General features: G+C 40.7%; 1 protein-coding gene across 4 annotated transcripts in view; it reads right to left on the bottom strand.

Annotated features, from left to right (window-relative positions):
* Positions 1-16,566, bottom strand: part of dmd (dystrophin) — a 301,323-nt gene that overhangs the window by 36,383 nt on the left and 248,374 nt on the right. Inside the window, exon 1 of one of the 4 annotated variants that reach the window (XM_087836865.1) lies at positions 7,696-8,088. The exons of the other annotated variants lie outside the window; for them this stretch is intronic. Within the exon in view, the coding sequence (XP_087692991.1) occupies positions 7,696-7,715 (20 nt within the window). The 5' untranslated portion in view covers positions 7,716-8,088. Of the gene's footprint in view, positions 1-7,695; positions 8,089-16,566 lie in introns of those variants that run through there. 4 annotated transcript variants of the gene reach the window in all.

Raw genomic sequence — 16,566 nt, 5'->3', positions numbered from 1 at the left:
ACACAGAGGGAGGGAAATTAATAGTACGGTGAAATAAAAAAATAAACTGCCCAAAATTTTACAGAATAATTTTTAAAAAGCAAAATTTTCCCCAAACTGCATAGAGAGCAAAAAGAATCAGCTATAAAATGTAGCTGTTTTAAATACAGTGCACAAACATAATCCGAGAGTCTGTTAAATCAGCACACAACCTGAAAATTCACACGCAAAGTGCACCTGCAGTTAACCTCGACCTGAGAAACATTTACAAATAATAATCCATAATTATGGTTTTTTTGCTGCGTTGCCTTTGTTTGTCTCTCTAGCACAGACAGCATCCACCACACACCCACTCCAAATAATGAGTGGAAGGGTACTAGAGCTACTCAAACGTCCTCAAACACTGAATAAACAGGACCTCAGTCACTTCAGACACATTCATACACATGTCTGTAATAAGCATGACAGAGTCTGGAGTATGCTTTCATCCACAAATGTGCAGCATCCTTACACTGTGAATTATTACTATCATATATTATACTACGATATATATATCTACATTTAAGACCAAAGGCTGGTAACTTGCAGCAGTTTCTGCTGCTCACCAGCAAACAAGTAGTGGAAAGTAAAAATAAAAAGTTGTTTCCAATTAAACTAATAATTCCAGCTGCCCACAACCAAGTCTCACATGAAAATATATTACAGCAGTTTTATTATGGACAGTACTTTACTGTTCACCAGACCACAGATACTCCATCCAACTAAACTACGTATCCAATTCAGGTTATCACAGATGTTCTTGAACGAGAATCTGAGTAGACGCCGGGCACATAAACACTAAACTATCACGGACACATATAGACATCCACGCTAACCTATGCTAAATTTAGAACCACCAATTAACTGCTGATATCCTGCTAATATAACCTCAGGTTGCGAACTCATTATGCAGGAAAACGGTGTCAAAGGGGGGAACTCAGTGGTGCAATTTAAGGGTATCCGGTCGTAAAGTCTGACGTCACTAGCCGTGTCTGGGCCTAAACTCCGCTGCAGGTCCATATATCAAACGATCAAAAACTGTCTAAAGTCTTTCATCTTTAATAAAATGATCAGCGTTCTGCTCTACCAGGTGTAACAATTGAGTTTAACATCCAGGCATCCATGAAAACTGAATTTATGACATTTAACGGAGTTAGAAGTTAGCAGGAAGTTAGCTCGCTAGCTTCTATCTAAATACAATATAGCATGTCCTGACTGCGGGGTTTTGGAAACAAATTAAAACGTACAGCTCTGTTATCACTTCCAACATAAATGAAGACAGAAACTAAACAGCAGTTACGTTTGTAGGGTTACTGAAGTTTGGCTAGCTGGTATATAATGATGTGCTACGTGACCGCTAGCGACACAGCTATGTTAGCATAATATAAACAAGCTAACTTTTTTCCACTCGATAAAAGTTAACGTGAGTGTTCTCGGTGGTCAGGAACAAATGCAATCGCATGGCAGGATGCTGTAAAAGGACCAAACTTCAGCCAGGAGAACAACTGAGATAATCCATCCACAATACGAGGTTAGTCATTCATATACTGCTGCATGGGCTGCGCTGTAGTTACATGCTAAGGTTTTAAAAACTGAGATTAAATAAATGATTAGTGGTAATAAAAGCCGAGGGAGGTCAACAGTGATCACTGACTGCTTTAGGAGCTTTTTGAGATTAAATAGAAGAAAATACAAAACATTAAACATGTTAACAACACAAAAGCCATATTAAACGCAGACTATTTTAGGCCCGGAAGTAGGATTCGTCACATCATCACTTAACAACCGGATACATGCACTGAAAGCAAAGTTGTCGTTATTAGCAAGAAGCTATCAAGCCCTTCTTGCTGCTGTGTCTTTGAACCTATCTGGTCTTTAAGTCTGACGTCATTATACGTTTCCGGGTCCAAACTCCACTTCAGGTCCCAAAGCCAAACAAACACTGCGGCATCACTGAGAGTTAAAAACTGTCTAAATTCTTTCATCTGTAATAAAATGATCAGCGTTGCTGCTTTACCAGGTGTAACAATGAAGTTTAACATCCAGGCATCCATGAAAACAGGATTTATTAAATTTAACGGAGTTAGAAGTTAGCAGGAAGTTAGCTCGCTAGCTTCCACCTGAACATGATATAGCACGTTCTAAATGAGTGATTTCTGAAAAAATTCAAACGTACAGCTCTGCTGTCACTTCCAACATAAATGAGGACAGAAAACTAAACAGCAGTGACGTTTGTAGGGTTACTGAAGTTGGGCTAGCTGCTATATAATGATGTGCTACATGGTGGCTAGCTACAGTTAGCATAATATAACCACATTAGCACAGTGAAGCTAGAGGATGAACGCTAACTTTTTTCCACTTGGTAAAAGTTAACGTGAGGGTTCCCGATGGTTAGAGACAAATGCAATCGCATGGCAGAATGCTGTAAAAGGACCAAACTTCAGTCAGGAGAACAACTGAGATAATCCATCCACAATACGAGGTTAATATACTGCTGCATGGGCTGGGCTGTAGTTACACTGCAAGGTTTTAAAAACTGAGCGTTAAAATGAACAGCGGTAATAAAAACTGAGAGAGGCCGACAGTGATCACTGACTGTTTGTAGGGGCTTGCTCAGATTAAATAGAACGAGATACAAAGCATAAAAACCCAACAGGCTTAATAAACACAGAGTAGTTTGGACCTGGAAGAAGGCTTCATACGTCATCACTTAAAGACCAGATTGTGTTTTTAAGCCCATCTGTGCAGAGCAGCTGTAGTTTGCTATAGGAAAGCAGCGATGGGTATTAAAGAAGAAGGTAACATTCTGCACCTGTCTCCTCCTGACACGTTTCAACACGTCTACAACATCCAAAGTCTTACTACTGTGATGAATAGAATTAATTGATGGAGAACAAAACAATCAACAGTGGCTTAAGGGAACCAAACTTATCCACTTTTGGCTCTTTGTGCTCTTTCAAAGCTACTCTGTCCCTCAAGAAAAATATATCATTGCCACAGGACAAAGTACTGATAATGTATCGTTAACTGTCAAAACAATGACTCTTCACTGAGCAGCTAATGCTAATGATTTAAACTAACAATCATATTTATACAAACTTGGAGTTCAGTCGTATTGTTGTAATACATGCTGCGATATTTAAGAACGTAATGAAAAGCTACTATCTATTTGTTCATTTAGGCAACATAAGTCTTGTATTTTTATGTACTTGGGCTTCTTATTTAACTATATACCTAAAGCGTAATTCATTAATAAGGTATTTTATATAACTAAAAAACAGGAAACTGCGATGACAGTCTACATAAATGTTTACCTTTCAATGAGCATGGGATACCTTGAGCTGTAGGAAGGGCTGGTCAAATCTGAAACTGATTTATTCTAAGGTTCATTTTGATACTACTTGTATTAATGTGACTACAAAATAAAGTATTTAAAACCCTTTAAGACCTACCATAGAACCAAGTCCACCAGAGCTTATATTATATGTTTACATGCTGTGGAGCCATTTTTGGGAGCATTTCAAGTTGCTATACATCAATACAACCATTACAGCCTGGATTTTAATAATATGTATGAATTAAGTGCATAGTGATTACATAAATTGCAAAAAAATGCAATAAACTACAAAAAAATTGAAAATCGTTTTTGTTTTTTTAACATATATTTCTAGTTAGAGAAATTTAAGCGGCTTATCCCTCAAAACTGTAAATACAAAAAAGTTGCACAACATAGTTTCCCACCACAGGAAATTTATTTTGAGTGTCTTCATAGTTTTATTTTTGAAATACACCAATTTTTATACACTGCAGGAAAAACGAAAATAAATATTATAGTTCAAATTTGCAAAAAAACAGCATATACATCAAAATAAACTATTTCCAGCAGTGCAATATGAGTCCTAAGCATCCCAGAAACCACACAGAAAGTCATAAAGTCAAACATAACTTTTAAAAACACCAGTATAGGCTCATTTAGGCCCGGACGGTAAAAAACTACATTTCCGCGAAAATTATGTCACTTCCGGTTTCGGGCAGGTCATGGCGGACATGCGATAGTTCACGCTGATGGACGTAGGAAGTGTTACAAACAGCTGATCGGATCGGCAAAGCGTGTTTCTGGAATATTATGTTTTTGTTGCTGCAAGTGCTTTTTATGCAGTTTTTGCAAAGCTATATGTGGAAGGAAACTGTGACCGAGGACAAGCTGATGGCATAAGATGTAAGTACAACTCCTCCGGTTTCATATGCAAAAAAAATTATTGCGCTAGCTCACGTGGTTGCAGAGCTACCGGGATTTAAAAATAGTTATGCAAAACAGAGCGTGTCCGCTCTGACCGGTTTTAAAGGATTAAAAAAAAACACAAGGTTGTTGTCTAAAATTATTTTTTGGGGCAAATTACTTTTGCTTCTATGCTACAGCATTGTTTTTGGTGGGAAATGCAGAGTTTGGTGTTTTATAACAATCTTACAACAGGAAGCAGAGCTGTTGTAATAACACGGCTTAATGGCAGAACTTTAGCTTGTGGGGAACAAAAAACGTTCCTTAAAGATGGAAGCTGAAGCAACTCTTAAAGGACGCTAGTTTAACACCTGATGTGAGTCGGTGGGAAGAGTTATGCAAGACCGTTTAGATTGGTACATTTACATGTTTCTACGTTATATTATGAATAAAATATTGGTTTCTGAGATTTGCAAATCGTTTTTATGTATGTTTTAGGGTCTTTTCTTTGCATTTATGCAGTGTACCAATCTGTTTGGTAATGGTATTGTACCTCTAATACTTAATTGAAGCATCTAAGAAGAGAGTGATTGAAGAACATGTAAAGACTGTGCTTCACCATTTTGCATGCACCCAATCTTCAGCATGTCAAGCTGGCTGGTTTCAGTGTTGAACCAATCATCTAGACATCTGTCAATTTTTTTCTAATGTGGTTGTTAAGAATATATTTCAATGAATGTCTGACGCCAACTCTTTACATCACTGTTGACAAATGAAGAGAATGGATGCATTTGTTCCAACTGTTTCCCAAAACTGGGTATTTCCAGGAAATGTCAAGCATTACCTCACTCTGCATCACTTAACGTTGGGATGAAATCCAGTAATTCATCCACAATGACACAAGATGTGAGGTCATACACCACGTACACATACATGTGCAAAGAAATAATGCTATGAATTGCAGTAAGCAGGCAGTTGAATAACTTACTGCAGCAATGACAAGAAAGAGGCATGAGAGTCACTTCACACTGGCAACATCTTCCTCTGCCTATTGCTGAAAGTGAAAGCAAAAAAAGTTTTTTCTATATGTATATTTGTTGCTACCTTTAAAGTAAGTCCAAATGTGTGAAATCCATATTTAAAACTACTGAAAATAAGGGAAACCTGAAGAGGTTATCCCTGCACTTACAGAAACTTTTGGTGTTTTTCAAAAATGCTAACTTGGTTTCATTAAAAATAATAATATTTTTTTAATATCTCAAATCGAATTTCAGGCAGGTGGCACGGTGGATAGCACTGTTGCCTCACAGCAAGAAGGTCCGAAGTTCAAGTCCACCATCAGGTTCTTCCTCCCACAGTCCAAAGACATGCAGTTAGTGGGGTTAGGTGAAATGGCCCAGCCATAAGTGGTTGTCTGTCTCTCTAGATTGGCCACCTATCCAGGGTGTAACCTGCCTCTCGCCCTAAGACAGCTGGGATAAGGCTCCAGAGGAGGACGGATGGATTCAAAATTTTGCAATCTATAAAAATGATACGGCTGGCGTTACATAAACGTCAAGTCGGATAAATGATGATGGCGAGCAGACAATAACAAACAACGTTTATTTTCTGCCCCTTCTGTCTTTTAAGACAACATCACAGTCCACACTGGTGCACATTTACACTGCCAGTGCCAGTGCACTAAAACTGGTGCTCTGAACTGCATTTACCTGATGCAACGAGGAATCCTGTGCTGTTTATTAACTCATAGTTTAAAGTTATACCCATTCGACTGTGACTAAACTGCTCAAGCATTCTCACAATACTGGACTTTTGAACCTTCTGCTACACATTGAAAAACAATTATTCTATAGTCGGGTAAAAACACTGGCTCGCTTTTGTCCTTTGTTTTTCTCTTTCCTCAGAAAGTAACATAAACATTTGTTCTATTACTGTTATGTTTCCCATCTGCATGGCCTTAATGATTCCACTGGAGGGAGTGTGTGTGATAATTAGAGTGCTTAAGAACATAAAGTAAAGCACTATAGCAATGTTAATGTGAAAGGTTGAATGTAGTAAATAAAATGCTCAAAGTGAAAAAAGGCTTTGAGGAAAAGTCCCTTTAATTATTGGAGCTGGTATTAACCAATCACAGACAGACTGATCAATGCATGTTGTCTGATACTTTACAATTTAGATGTCTGATCATTTAGGTCATCCTTACCTGTTGTTTGGTACATGCCACAATACAGTGACCTAAAGATCTGTGCTTTGTTCATATCATGTCAAATAACTTTGTTTCCAACTCTGTTGCAGCACAAGCTGAGACACAAGTGTCATTTCCTCCTAGAAAGAAGAGGTTATCTAGGCTTAACACAAAGTCTGCACACAGTCCGCCCCAAAGCCAATTCACCATGTGTGGCTTCTCATCCATAAACGGGACTGATAACACAAACACACAATAGGCACACACCTGCATTCACACTGTGGCCAAAAGTCTGCATCAGCATCCTCTGCTCTCATCTAAATGAAGTTGCATAGAGATCACTAAACTAATCAGAAGCTCTTGGTTGGCTGCATAGAAAACAGTGCGATGCATCGAAATCGCGGTAAAACTGCAGCAATCACAGTGCGAAAGAAAAAAATCCCGCACGGATCCACACAGGAGCAGCCTCGCTGGCAGAGGCGGTGACGACGTCTGTGCGTGTGAAGGAATGCACAGCGATCCATTAGCTGCTGCTTTCAAGGCTCGCTCGCTCACACACACGTAGAAATTAAAAAGAAAACCCAGGCTTGTGAAGTTCAAACACGTACGGATAAATAAAAACAGCCCACACCGACTCCAGCCTGGGGCTCTGAAGCTCTGTGTGTTCCCTTTTATTCCAATATGGCAGCAAGTGCCCAGAGGAAGAGCAGCCTGCAAAGGAAGGATTTAAATTAGGAAATGCACGATTCAGCCAGCAAGAAGCGGCCGCCTGCACACCTGGGCTGGCTCCTCTGCAGCGATCCGAAAGACCAAAACCAGACCCGAAGAACAACGGCTGGCTCGGGCTTTAAGACAACATAACTGAACCGATTTCCCTTCTTTTGCTGAAAAATATCGATCGCTTTATATTGCGTATGCGCTGTCATCACAAGAGCATACACGGTGTTTTCTGCACGTCTGAATGATCCGATCATTATAGCGGGCGGTCGTTTGAGGTGCGTTTTATACGCCGGGAGAGAAGAGCACACAGCGAGGCAGCAGACCTATTTGTTCAAAACAAATCCTGCATACAACCTCTGCCATTTAAAAAAATGCGGAGTCTATGTTTGCGCATTTTCGGCAGTAAGGATGAAAGTGTGCAGTGTGGGGGATGTCTCTCCCGCGGCCACACAGCCAGCGTTGAACAGGTTTACTGCATTACGACCAGCACGATTACCATCATAATCAGACTACTTATCACCAGCAGAGACAGACCCCAGCCTTCAGCACTCACTTCCGAAGCTGTTCTCGCATCGCCGGCCTTTCCGAGCCTCTTCCGAGCGCGATAGAACGATCCGATTCCCGGGCAGAATAGCGGGGATGTGCCGGCCCCTTCCGCGGTCCGACCAAGCGTCCTATGCAACCGGAGGGAGACGTCCGAGATTACGGTGCGGAGCCTGTGTTTTCTCTTTGTAAGTGCTAGTTGTAGGCTGCAGAGGCTGACTGACCCAGCGAGACACAAGGATCAACGTCCCAACATACAACATGCACGACTTCCGCCTACTATTTCAAAATAAACGCTTCAAGCCAGAAAAATCCCGACATGCCAAAATACTATAGCGAGAAAATCATGGGTGATCCTCCTACTTAGGTGCAGAATTTAGTTACACACTCCATCCATCGAAAGCTGAGTCCTATAAAAATCACACGAGTACTACTTCAGATTATTTTTAAAATAGCATTTATTCACATTTTCACTTGATTTGACCCGAATCTTCGTGGATTCCCTTACTAATTATATAACTATCTATCCAGGAAGTTAACTAGCTCCTTGTAGAAGGCTTCATATCCCTGCTGTGTGCTCGTTTTGCTTGCTTACTACCATAAACAGCTTCAAAGATAGACAAAGCATCCAGGTCTGGAAACTAAAGCCAATGGAGAACTTAAATGTGCATCCTTTCTAAAGGCTAGCAGGGGGCGAGCCTTTTGCTGACTAAACAACATCCTGCTGTTTTGAAATCTATGGGACAATGGCCCTCAGCTCCTTTGCTCTGTGAGCTGCTTTACTGATGGTATTATCAGACTTTATATCTAGTTTACATTGGATACATTTTGTCAATTTTGGGCGTTCTAGACATCAGAAAGGTGCTCATTGGCTAACAATCAATCACAAGTCATTGGCCAATGAGCATTTGGTTTTTCTTTTGGATACAATTTGAAAATACCAAGAGGAAGATGGTGAAAAGGCTCAGTTTGAGGCTTTAAAGCAGGGCGTCTTTGCATGATTCATAAGCTAACATAGAAAGTGGAAAAAATGAAATGATTGTACAGCATTTTCTGTCATATATCCTTAAAGTAGAATATGCCCAGAATATACAAACACAGGACATGCAAAAGTATCACCACAATAAGTGTAAGTAGAGGTCCTGACTGCAGAAACAGGTTATATGGGAGTTATTGTTCTGTTATTATTGGGATCCATTAATACTGTTGACAACACAGAGAGGGACCTTAGAAATTGTACCAAAGCTAAGGCTTACGAAGATGCACAAGCATGAAATACTCCCAAAAACTTGCTTGATGGCAACAATGATCTGCACAGGTAGAATACTGAGCAGGCTAAACATTGGCTTAAATAAGGGAATGATACCAAAAAGAGGAAGAACCAACAAAAAGCCAAGAAAACACATGAAGCACAGACTTATTGTAGTGGACAGTTTTCAAGCTTTTTAACAGTCAGCTGGTATAATTTGTATTCAAGTGCTCAAAAGCCTACCTTGTTTTGAGGATTTGGTCTGTATCAGTGTCATCCACTCACTGCCAAACAAGCTCCAGAAACAGTTCATTACAAATAACCTGTTTTATTTTCTGTTAGAGTCGGTGTGTGCTGGGACACCGGTGTAGCTCAGTGGGTGAGCCATGAGCCATATGCCATATGTCCGGAGAGCAGCAGGCCCTTTGCTGCATGTCCTAACCTCTCTCTCTCTCTCTCTCCCTCACAGCTTTCCTGTCTATACCCTCTGTCTATTTATGCTGAACAAATAGTATTAAAAACGTGTGTGCTTTGGGAGAGCCGTGTTCGTAAAGTGCTGCTCAGAGTTAATGTGCAGATATGTACACACCCTCCTCGCTCTGTATGTGCTACCAAAATAAAATGAATGTTGAATTTAAAGTGAAGCTGTAGGTCTGTTAGTACCCACGGTTCTGAGATTTGTCAGTTTGGAAAATATTTTTTTAGATTTTGCCCAGACTTTGGTGAAGTAAAGAATATTCCCACTATAGATTCTGGCTATTTATGGAACATATACGTACAATCTAATGTAAACCTAAACAACAGAAGTAATAAAAAGTTCACAGCTGTGGACGTGATGGTGGTGTGCATGGTGATGTCTGCAACTGGACCCTTCTGATGGATCATTTTTAGTTCTGTAATTGTGTCCATCTGTGTATGAATTTTGACACAGACTGTGTACAGACAGGTTTCCACCCACTGCAGATGTACCTGTGCAGTCGTCCACCTGCATGGTTCTCAATGTGGATGACACTTATATTGGTTGAATGCTAATTTGTTGACAAGTGGGCCTAAATAGGTAAGGGAGAAACAGCAGTGTTCAGGAATGGGAAACCATGAAAAAATACCAAAGATACCAAAATATAGTATAACAAACACAGAACTCACCCACAGTGGGCACGTTTCTGTGACTGGCTGATGGACCAACAACAGTAAAAGTAAAACTAAGGTGTCATTCAGTGGAGATTTTCTGTTGTGAACGTCCAACCAAATAACACAACTTAAAATAAAAGAAAACCAAGATGCATCCTGGGTTTGTTGTTTTTAACAAAAACAATTATTTTTTCAAAGTCTTTCAGCTTTTCATCACATTTGAACTCATTCGAACTCTTAGCCAGTGCAAGGTTGATGTAACAGACAACATGAGTGTGGAACTATCGTCTTATTACATAAAAAGATGACATTTACTGTAATCTTATATGAGAGTGAACAGTTTCCCCCAAAGCCCTCAGCAAGTTCACACACCCTGGCTGTTCATTGCTAAATAATGGGAATAAACACAAAGTTACACAATTATGACAAATATAACAGGATTGAACTGGAAATCCTGACACCTTTATTTTGAAATTAAACTAATTTCCATCGAGTCCTGTGTGCTTCCAGAAAACTTAGCCTGGGCTGCTTGAATAGGTGGAGCTCAGGCTCCCCGCCTCTTCCACCCCTCCCCCATCCCACTGCTTCTCAAAGCAAAGGAGCCTCGACTCCATTAGAAGTTTTTCACCTCAATGATGAGAGCCAGAAATGGAGGAGGAGGGGTGCAGGATTGTAGTGGTGGTGTGTATGTGTGTATATCTGCAAATGTGTGTCAGGGTCGTTTTTTGGGATTAATGTTCAAGGACTGAGCCCCCAGGATGGTCCTTTTTACCCCCGTCTGAGTGGCCAGCACAAACACCAACCTCAATCCATCACCTTAGAGGTGAAGGCCAACGACAATGAGCCGTCAATTGCTGATTTACTAATTCTCTTTGGCTGTTTGTTCTTAATAATTAACTTATGCTTAAGTTCAGTAAGGAAGATCTGTCAACCACCTGTCTATTCTTTACATCACCTGTTTGTTTTTTTATCTGTCAAACTGAGGCTACGTCCACACGTACCCGGGTATTTTTGAAAACGCAGATTTTTCTATGCGTTTGCACCTTTCGTCCACACGTAAACGGCGTTTTTGGTCACTGAAAACGGAGATTTTTAAAAACTCCAGCCAGGGTGGATATTTTCAAAAACTCAGTTTTTGTGTTTATGTGTGGACGAGGAAAACGGAGAAAACGGAGAAAACGCAGCGTCAAAGGTGTGCGCCTTTTTTGACGTCACACTGTGCGCCACGTTATTGTTTCGCTGAAATGGATTTCTACAATACTGTTACTGTTACTGTTACTTCTCTGCAGTGTTTAAATGCTTACATATACACACACAGTTACTGTCCCTCCACACATACGACTCGGTTCTGCTTCTATGCCCCAGCTTTGTTTACTTTTTCCCACCGAGGCTTCTAGACTTCTGATTGGCCAACATTTCTGCACGGTTAGGAATATAGCGCCACCTGCTGCTTTGGCATGTTCCTAGCAGCGTTTTCCTTCATTTCTGCCTTTACGTGTGGACGGGATTATTTTTTAAAACGAAAACGGAAAATCTGTGTTTTCAAAAACACCCGTGTACGTGTGGACGTAGCCTCAATATTGACATCGATACTCTGGTCCAAACACTTTCTTATCCATGTTCTGCAAACCAGTCAGCCTCTGTTCTGCGTGCTTTAAATCTCAGTGCTCTCCTGTCATCCTACCTGTTAGACAGTCATTCACACACTCAGAGGCCTCCATCTGCATTTTCACCACAACTAGAATCTCGACTCTGCTCTGTTGGTTGTCCAACAGAGGAATTCACTCTCAGAGTGCAGACATACTTCCCAAAGTTTCCATAAATACAAAGGAAGCTAAGCCTTCAGCTTCTTGCCTCCTTCTGTGAAAGGCAGTTATTCCTATCTACTGTCAAGTGCTCACTCCTAGAGCATCACTGAATGAAGCTACGTCCACACTAATGCGTTTTGCATCGTTTCCTCTCCGTTTTGACCTCCCGTCCACACTGAGACGGAAAAATGCAGCGGTTTGAAAACGCTCTCGAAAACACACACATTTCAAAACGGAGCTGTCCCGTCGCAGCGTGGACACTCGAAAACGCAGACTTTCTAAAACAATGACGCATTTTAGTCATGTGATGCAGTCATGTGACCATTTAAACAGAGATAGCAGAGGCATTATACAGCAGTTGTTTTGATTGCTCTCAATTTTGACAGCCCTAAAAAGATTAACATCAGTCTGCACGTGCTGCAGAGAGCTCTTCTTCACATTCTTTAACTCTCACTTGCTTTTGCAACTTTGTACGTTTGTGTTACTCGCAGCAACAACTCCACCTCATTGTTAGTCCATTTAAAAAACTCGCTGCTTTTCCTCGACATTTTGCCGCAACGTTTCAACGAGCCAGACAGTAAATAAGAAAATGAACTGAATCTTCAACAGCGATAATGCTGTTATTATGAATGTGAGGTCAGTTTGACAGAGGAGGTGAAAGTTTGCAAGCAGGCTCATGATTGTGTTCCCTCCACCTCAGGGTATTTGTGCTTATTGTTCTCCATCAAGACTTTGAACTAGAACTTTGTGTTGACAATCGAACCTGGGAGTTGAATTTCTGATATACAGCGTCTTGAATGTGTTTGTGTGGGGACTCAAGGAAGAAAGTATGCAGGAGGAAGCCAGAGTACCCGTCTTCCACCAGTCCAAAGTCATGCAGTTAGTGGGGTTAGGTCAGGGGTCGGCAACCTGCGGCTCTTTAGTCCTTATAGTGCGGCTCTGCGTGGTTTGGGAAAATAAATTAGAAGTATTTAGCTGAAGTGTATTTTATTTATGTTAGTTCTTTTTTGACTTGTAGTTCTAAATTGGAAGATTATTGTGATTTTGAAATATAAAAATAAAATTATATTATTTTTTCATCGCTCAAATAAGCGTCACACTCGTGGAAGCCGGTGTACCCGCCGAAACGCTGTGCATTTATCGAGACTTTCAGCCCCAGGTAGGCCAATTCTGGATCTTTGGATCCACATTATGTCAGCAGCTCCACCGTGAACAATGTTAAAAACAAACACGCTCACGCCTCACAGACGACAGCTTACAGTCCTGTAAAGATGAAAGTGACTTCGTACAGCCCCGATCTGCAGACGCTGTGCGCAGAGGTTCAGGAGCAGAAGTCCCGTTGTAAACATATCACGGCAGACCCGACGATGTTTGCATGAACACGCTTTTCAGCATCTCTTTATTGACCACTTTTCACACACGGTTGCTGTACGCACACAGCCGGCTGTAGCTTTGCAGCTCACAGCCCGACACACACCAACACAACAGCACAGACGTTAAGGCGGCGAAGCGTGATTGCGGGTGGCGCTCGGGTGCGTCTGCCTCCCCTGCAGCGGCGCTGCAGACCACGCCCCGCCACACACATTAACCAGGTAAAATACATATTTAGGCAGAATTTTGCAAATATCTATTTTTCATCTTTCAGCAGCATAGAGCTTTTTTTCAATTATTTTTAAAAGTCAGGTCAAGGCTCCAAAAGCACAAAGGAGATATAAGGGTGGCAGCTCACAGCAGTTTTTGTTTGCTGGATCATTTTAGTTCAGCTGGGTGTCTTTCCTTTGGTTATATTTCTTTAAGAGTTCAAATGTGTTCATTACATAAATAACATGTAATTTTCTCTGTAGCACTTCATGGATTTCATCAGCAACACACCTTAGTTGTTCACACAAAGCATAAAGGTAAAAAACAATATATACAGTGTTATCTTCATTTTAGATTTAAAAAAGTATTTGCAGCTCCCAGTGTTTTCTTTTGCGTGGAAACGGGTTCCAAGTGGCTCTTTGGGTGTTAAAGGTTGCTGACCCCTGGGTTAGGTTAACTGGTCATTCACAGAGGAGGCCTACAGCAGAGGGGTGGAAACAAGCTAACCAAGGAGATCAGGGTAACTAAAGCCGCTTTTCCGTTAGTCCCTACACGACTCAACTTGTTTTCCATACACCTATACAAAAAGACTACTTGCACCCCCGCCCCCTCTGACCCCTACCTGCGCTAAAGATCTGTGAGGATGTTTAGTCTGCTTATCCAGAGACAGAACACCGGGAAGGCTCCGGGACTTAACAGTGTGTCCCCCTCATTCCTGAAAGTCTGCACAGACCAACTGGCCTCCATCTTCAACCAGATCTTTTATGTCGCTTTGTTTCACGAGTGGCAACAGTAAACAGGATCACATTTGACTGTATTACAGTCAAGTGAAATTTGAACTCCCATTTTTACTGCCTTAGTTGACCAGAGATAAGCATCTGATGTTTTGTGTCCAGATGCACAACATCCTAGTGATGATGACTTTGAAAAACCGTCTTTTAATAGTTCGTCTGTCCCCAAACGTATCCCCTCAGCCAACGCTAAGTGACTAAATATGAGATTTGGATCTGCCAAAGGCACAATGAGAAACATCTCCTGAATCCTGGAACAGACTTTTCATCTTATTACTTTCTTTGAACGACTGATGATGAGGATGGGAAACAGGTTTTTGTGAAGAACTGGTTCCCAGTAGTTCAGTTCCTTGTAATTGTTAGTCTGCTTGCCTGTCAATCCTGCCTTTCAGTTCTACTTAAAGTCGTGCTACAGTCAGCTGATTTCAGTTAGTGGTGAATAATGGTGCAGTTTGCAGCATGTCTATGAATATTAGAGTAACATGTGTAAAGTGCATCCAGGACAGAAACAACTTAATTAATGCTGCTAACACAACTTCAGCTATTTGCAAGCATCTGCTTGGACAGCATGCTAGCACTAAGCTAGCCAAGAACCCAGAGTGTTGATGAAGCTGAGTGACTGCCAACCCCAGGCCAGCAGCCAGACCCCGAACTTCAGTCAGGCTGCAGCTTCTACCTGTTCCTGCAGTAGAATCACTGTGGCTGTCACTTTAAAGTCTCTTTGTGCTGGATTTCATCTTTGCTTTGTGCTAAAGTTACAATAACTATAGAGTATTGTATATATAGAGTTAACTATAGAGTTACAGTGTAGCTGCTTGGCTACATAAGTAATGTTTGAATAAATTGAGACAAATGATGTATTAAATCCAATTAAGTAATCCTCCAAATATATGAAACTGATGCAAGTTTCAACTGAGTATTAAAGCCTGTAGTGTAACTGAGCCACATTCATGAGGCGGCACTGTTCCACGTGTGTCTATACTTAGAGTGAAAGCCTTCTGACACACACTCGCACACCCAAACACACACACACGTCTGGTTTGCTCTCCTCGTGGGGACATCCCATTGACATGCTTACCGTAACCTAACTGTAACCCTGACACTAAAACCACATTTTGAGTGTGAAAAAGGCCTTCATTACTGGTAATTATGAGACAACGTATTTCAGGTCATTTTATGGAGAAACTTCAAAGTAATGCAAGTCGTGTAATGAATTACTTTCTCCTGGGAGTAATACATTACTTCTAAGAAAACTGATCTGTGAATATGTGTAATATATTACATTTTTTGAGTAATTACCCCAACACTGATCACAACAAAGAGAGGAAATGCCTCCGACATGCACAAACATTTTACCACACAGCATGAAATTAATTTGCACAAATATAATGCTACTTAGCAACGCTGGTGACTCCCAATGTGGAGTCAGTGAGTTGATGTGTATATGATTTTATGCAAGTGTTTCTGCTTTTTCTCGTCAAAAGAGTCAGAACGTTGTTTCAAATTTGGACGCACAGTTGAGTGGATGGAAAAGTGTAGACAAATGAAGAATTGCATTAAAAGCGGCAAACGACTGAACGTATCCTGAGTGGATGAATCTTTGACCAGTAACACCAGGCAAGCCCACAGTTATGGACCAAACCATGTGCCACGATGTAACAATCCAGCTTGAACTATTAAAAATTGGGAAACAATACTTTGAGTGTATCTCGCGTCCTTGGCTTAAAGAAATATTACAGTCTAAGAAAGAAACTTTACATCTCTGTTAATGCCTTTGGCTAAAGAAAATTTGCAATTTTCCTTGAAGTACTATTGATTATTATTTGGATTTATACACAAATACACAAAATAAGACATTTAGATGGCATTTCTGTTTCTGTTATTACTTACAAAACACTCCTCAGTGAGCACAGTGTCGAACAGACTGCAGATTTCATTCTCTCAGCTATTAGATCACTTAATGCTGACGGGGCTCACTTAGATTGAGCTTTCTGTGTCTGTTAATTTTTAGACATCTCTCCTTGTTATTCTGTTTGTATTTTTATCTTACTTTAAATGTGTTTATTTATTTGACCTCGTTGTTGATCTCTGAATTGACATGTAACGGTGTTTGTGATTATTGGTTGTGCGTTTGACTGTGGGAGTATGTGTGGGTAAGCTGCGAACAAACTGCCTCCTTTTGGGGATTAATAAAGTTGATCTGAATCTGAAAAGGACCAACTTTGGGTCATTCCATCTAAAATTAGACAATTTAAAAAAAATTATGTTCTCTCAATACAGGCAAGGTTTCTTTCTGCCTGGATACATGAACATTCTGATCT

Source organism: Neolamprologus brichardi, chromosome 23 (assembly GCF_056152115.1).
Source record: "Neolamprologus brichardi isolate AB-2024 chromosome 23, ASM5615211v1, whole genome shotgun sequence".
NCBI lineage: Eukaryota > Metazoa > Chordata > Actinopteri > Cichliformes > Cichlidae > Neolamprologus > Neolamprologus brichardi.
This window is presented reverse-complemented; position numbering and strand designations above follow the sequence as displayed.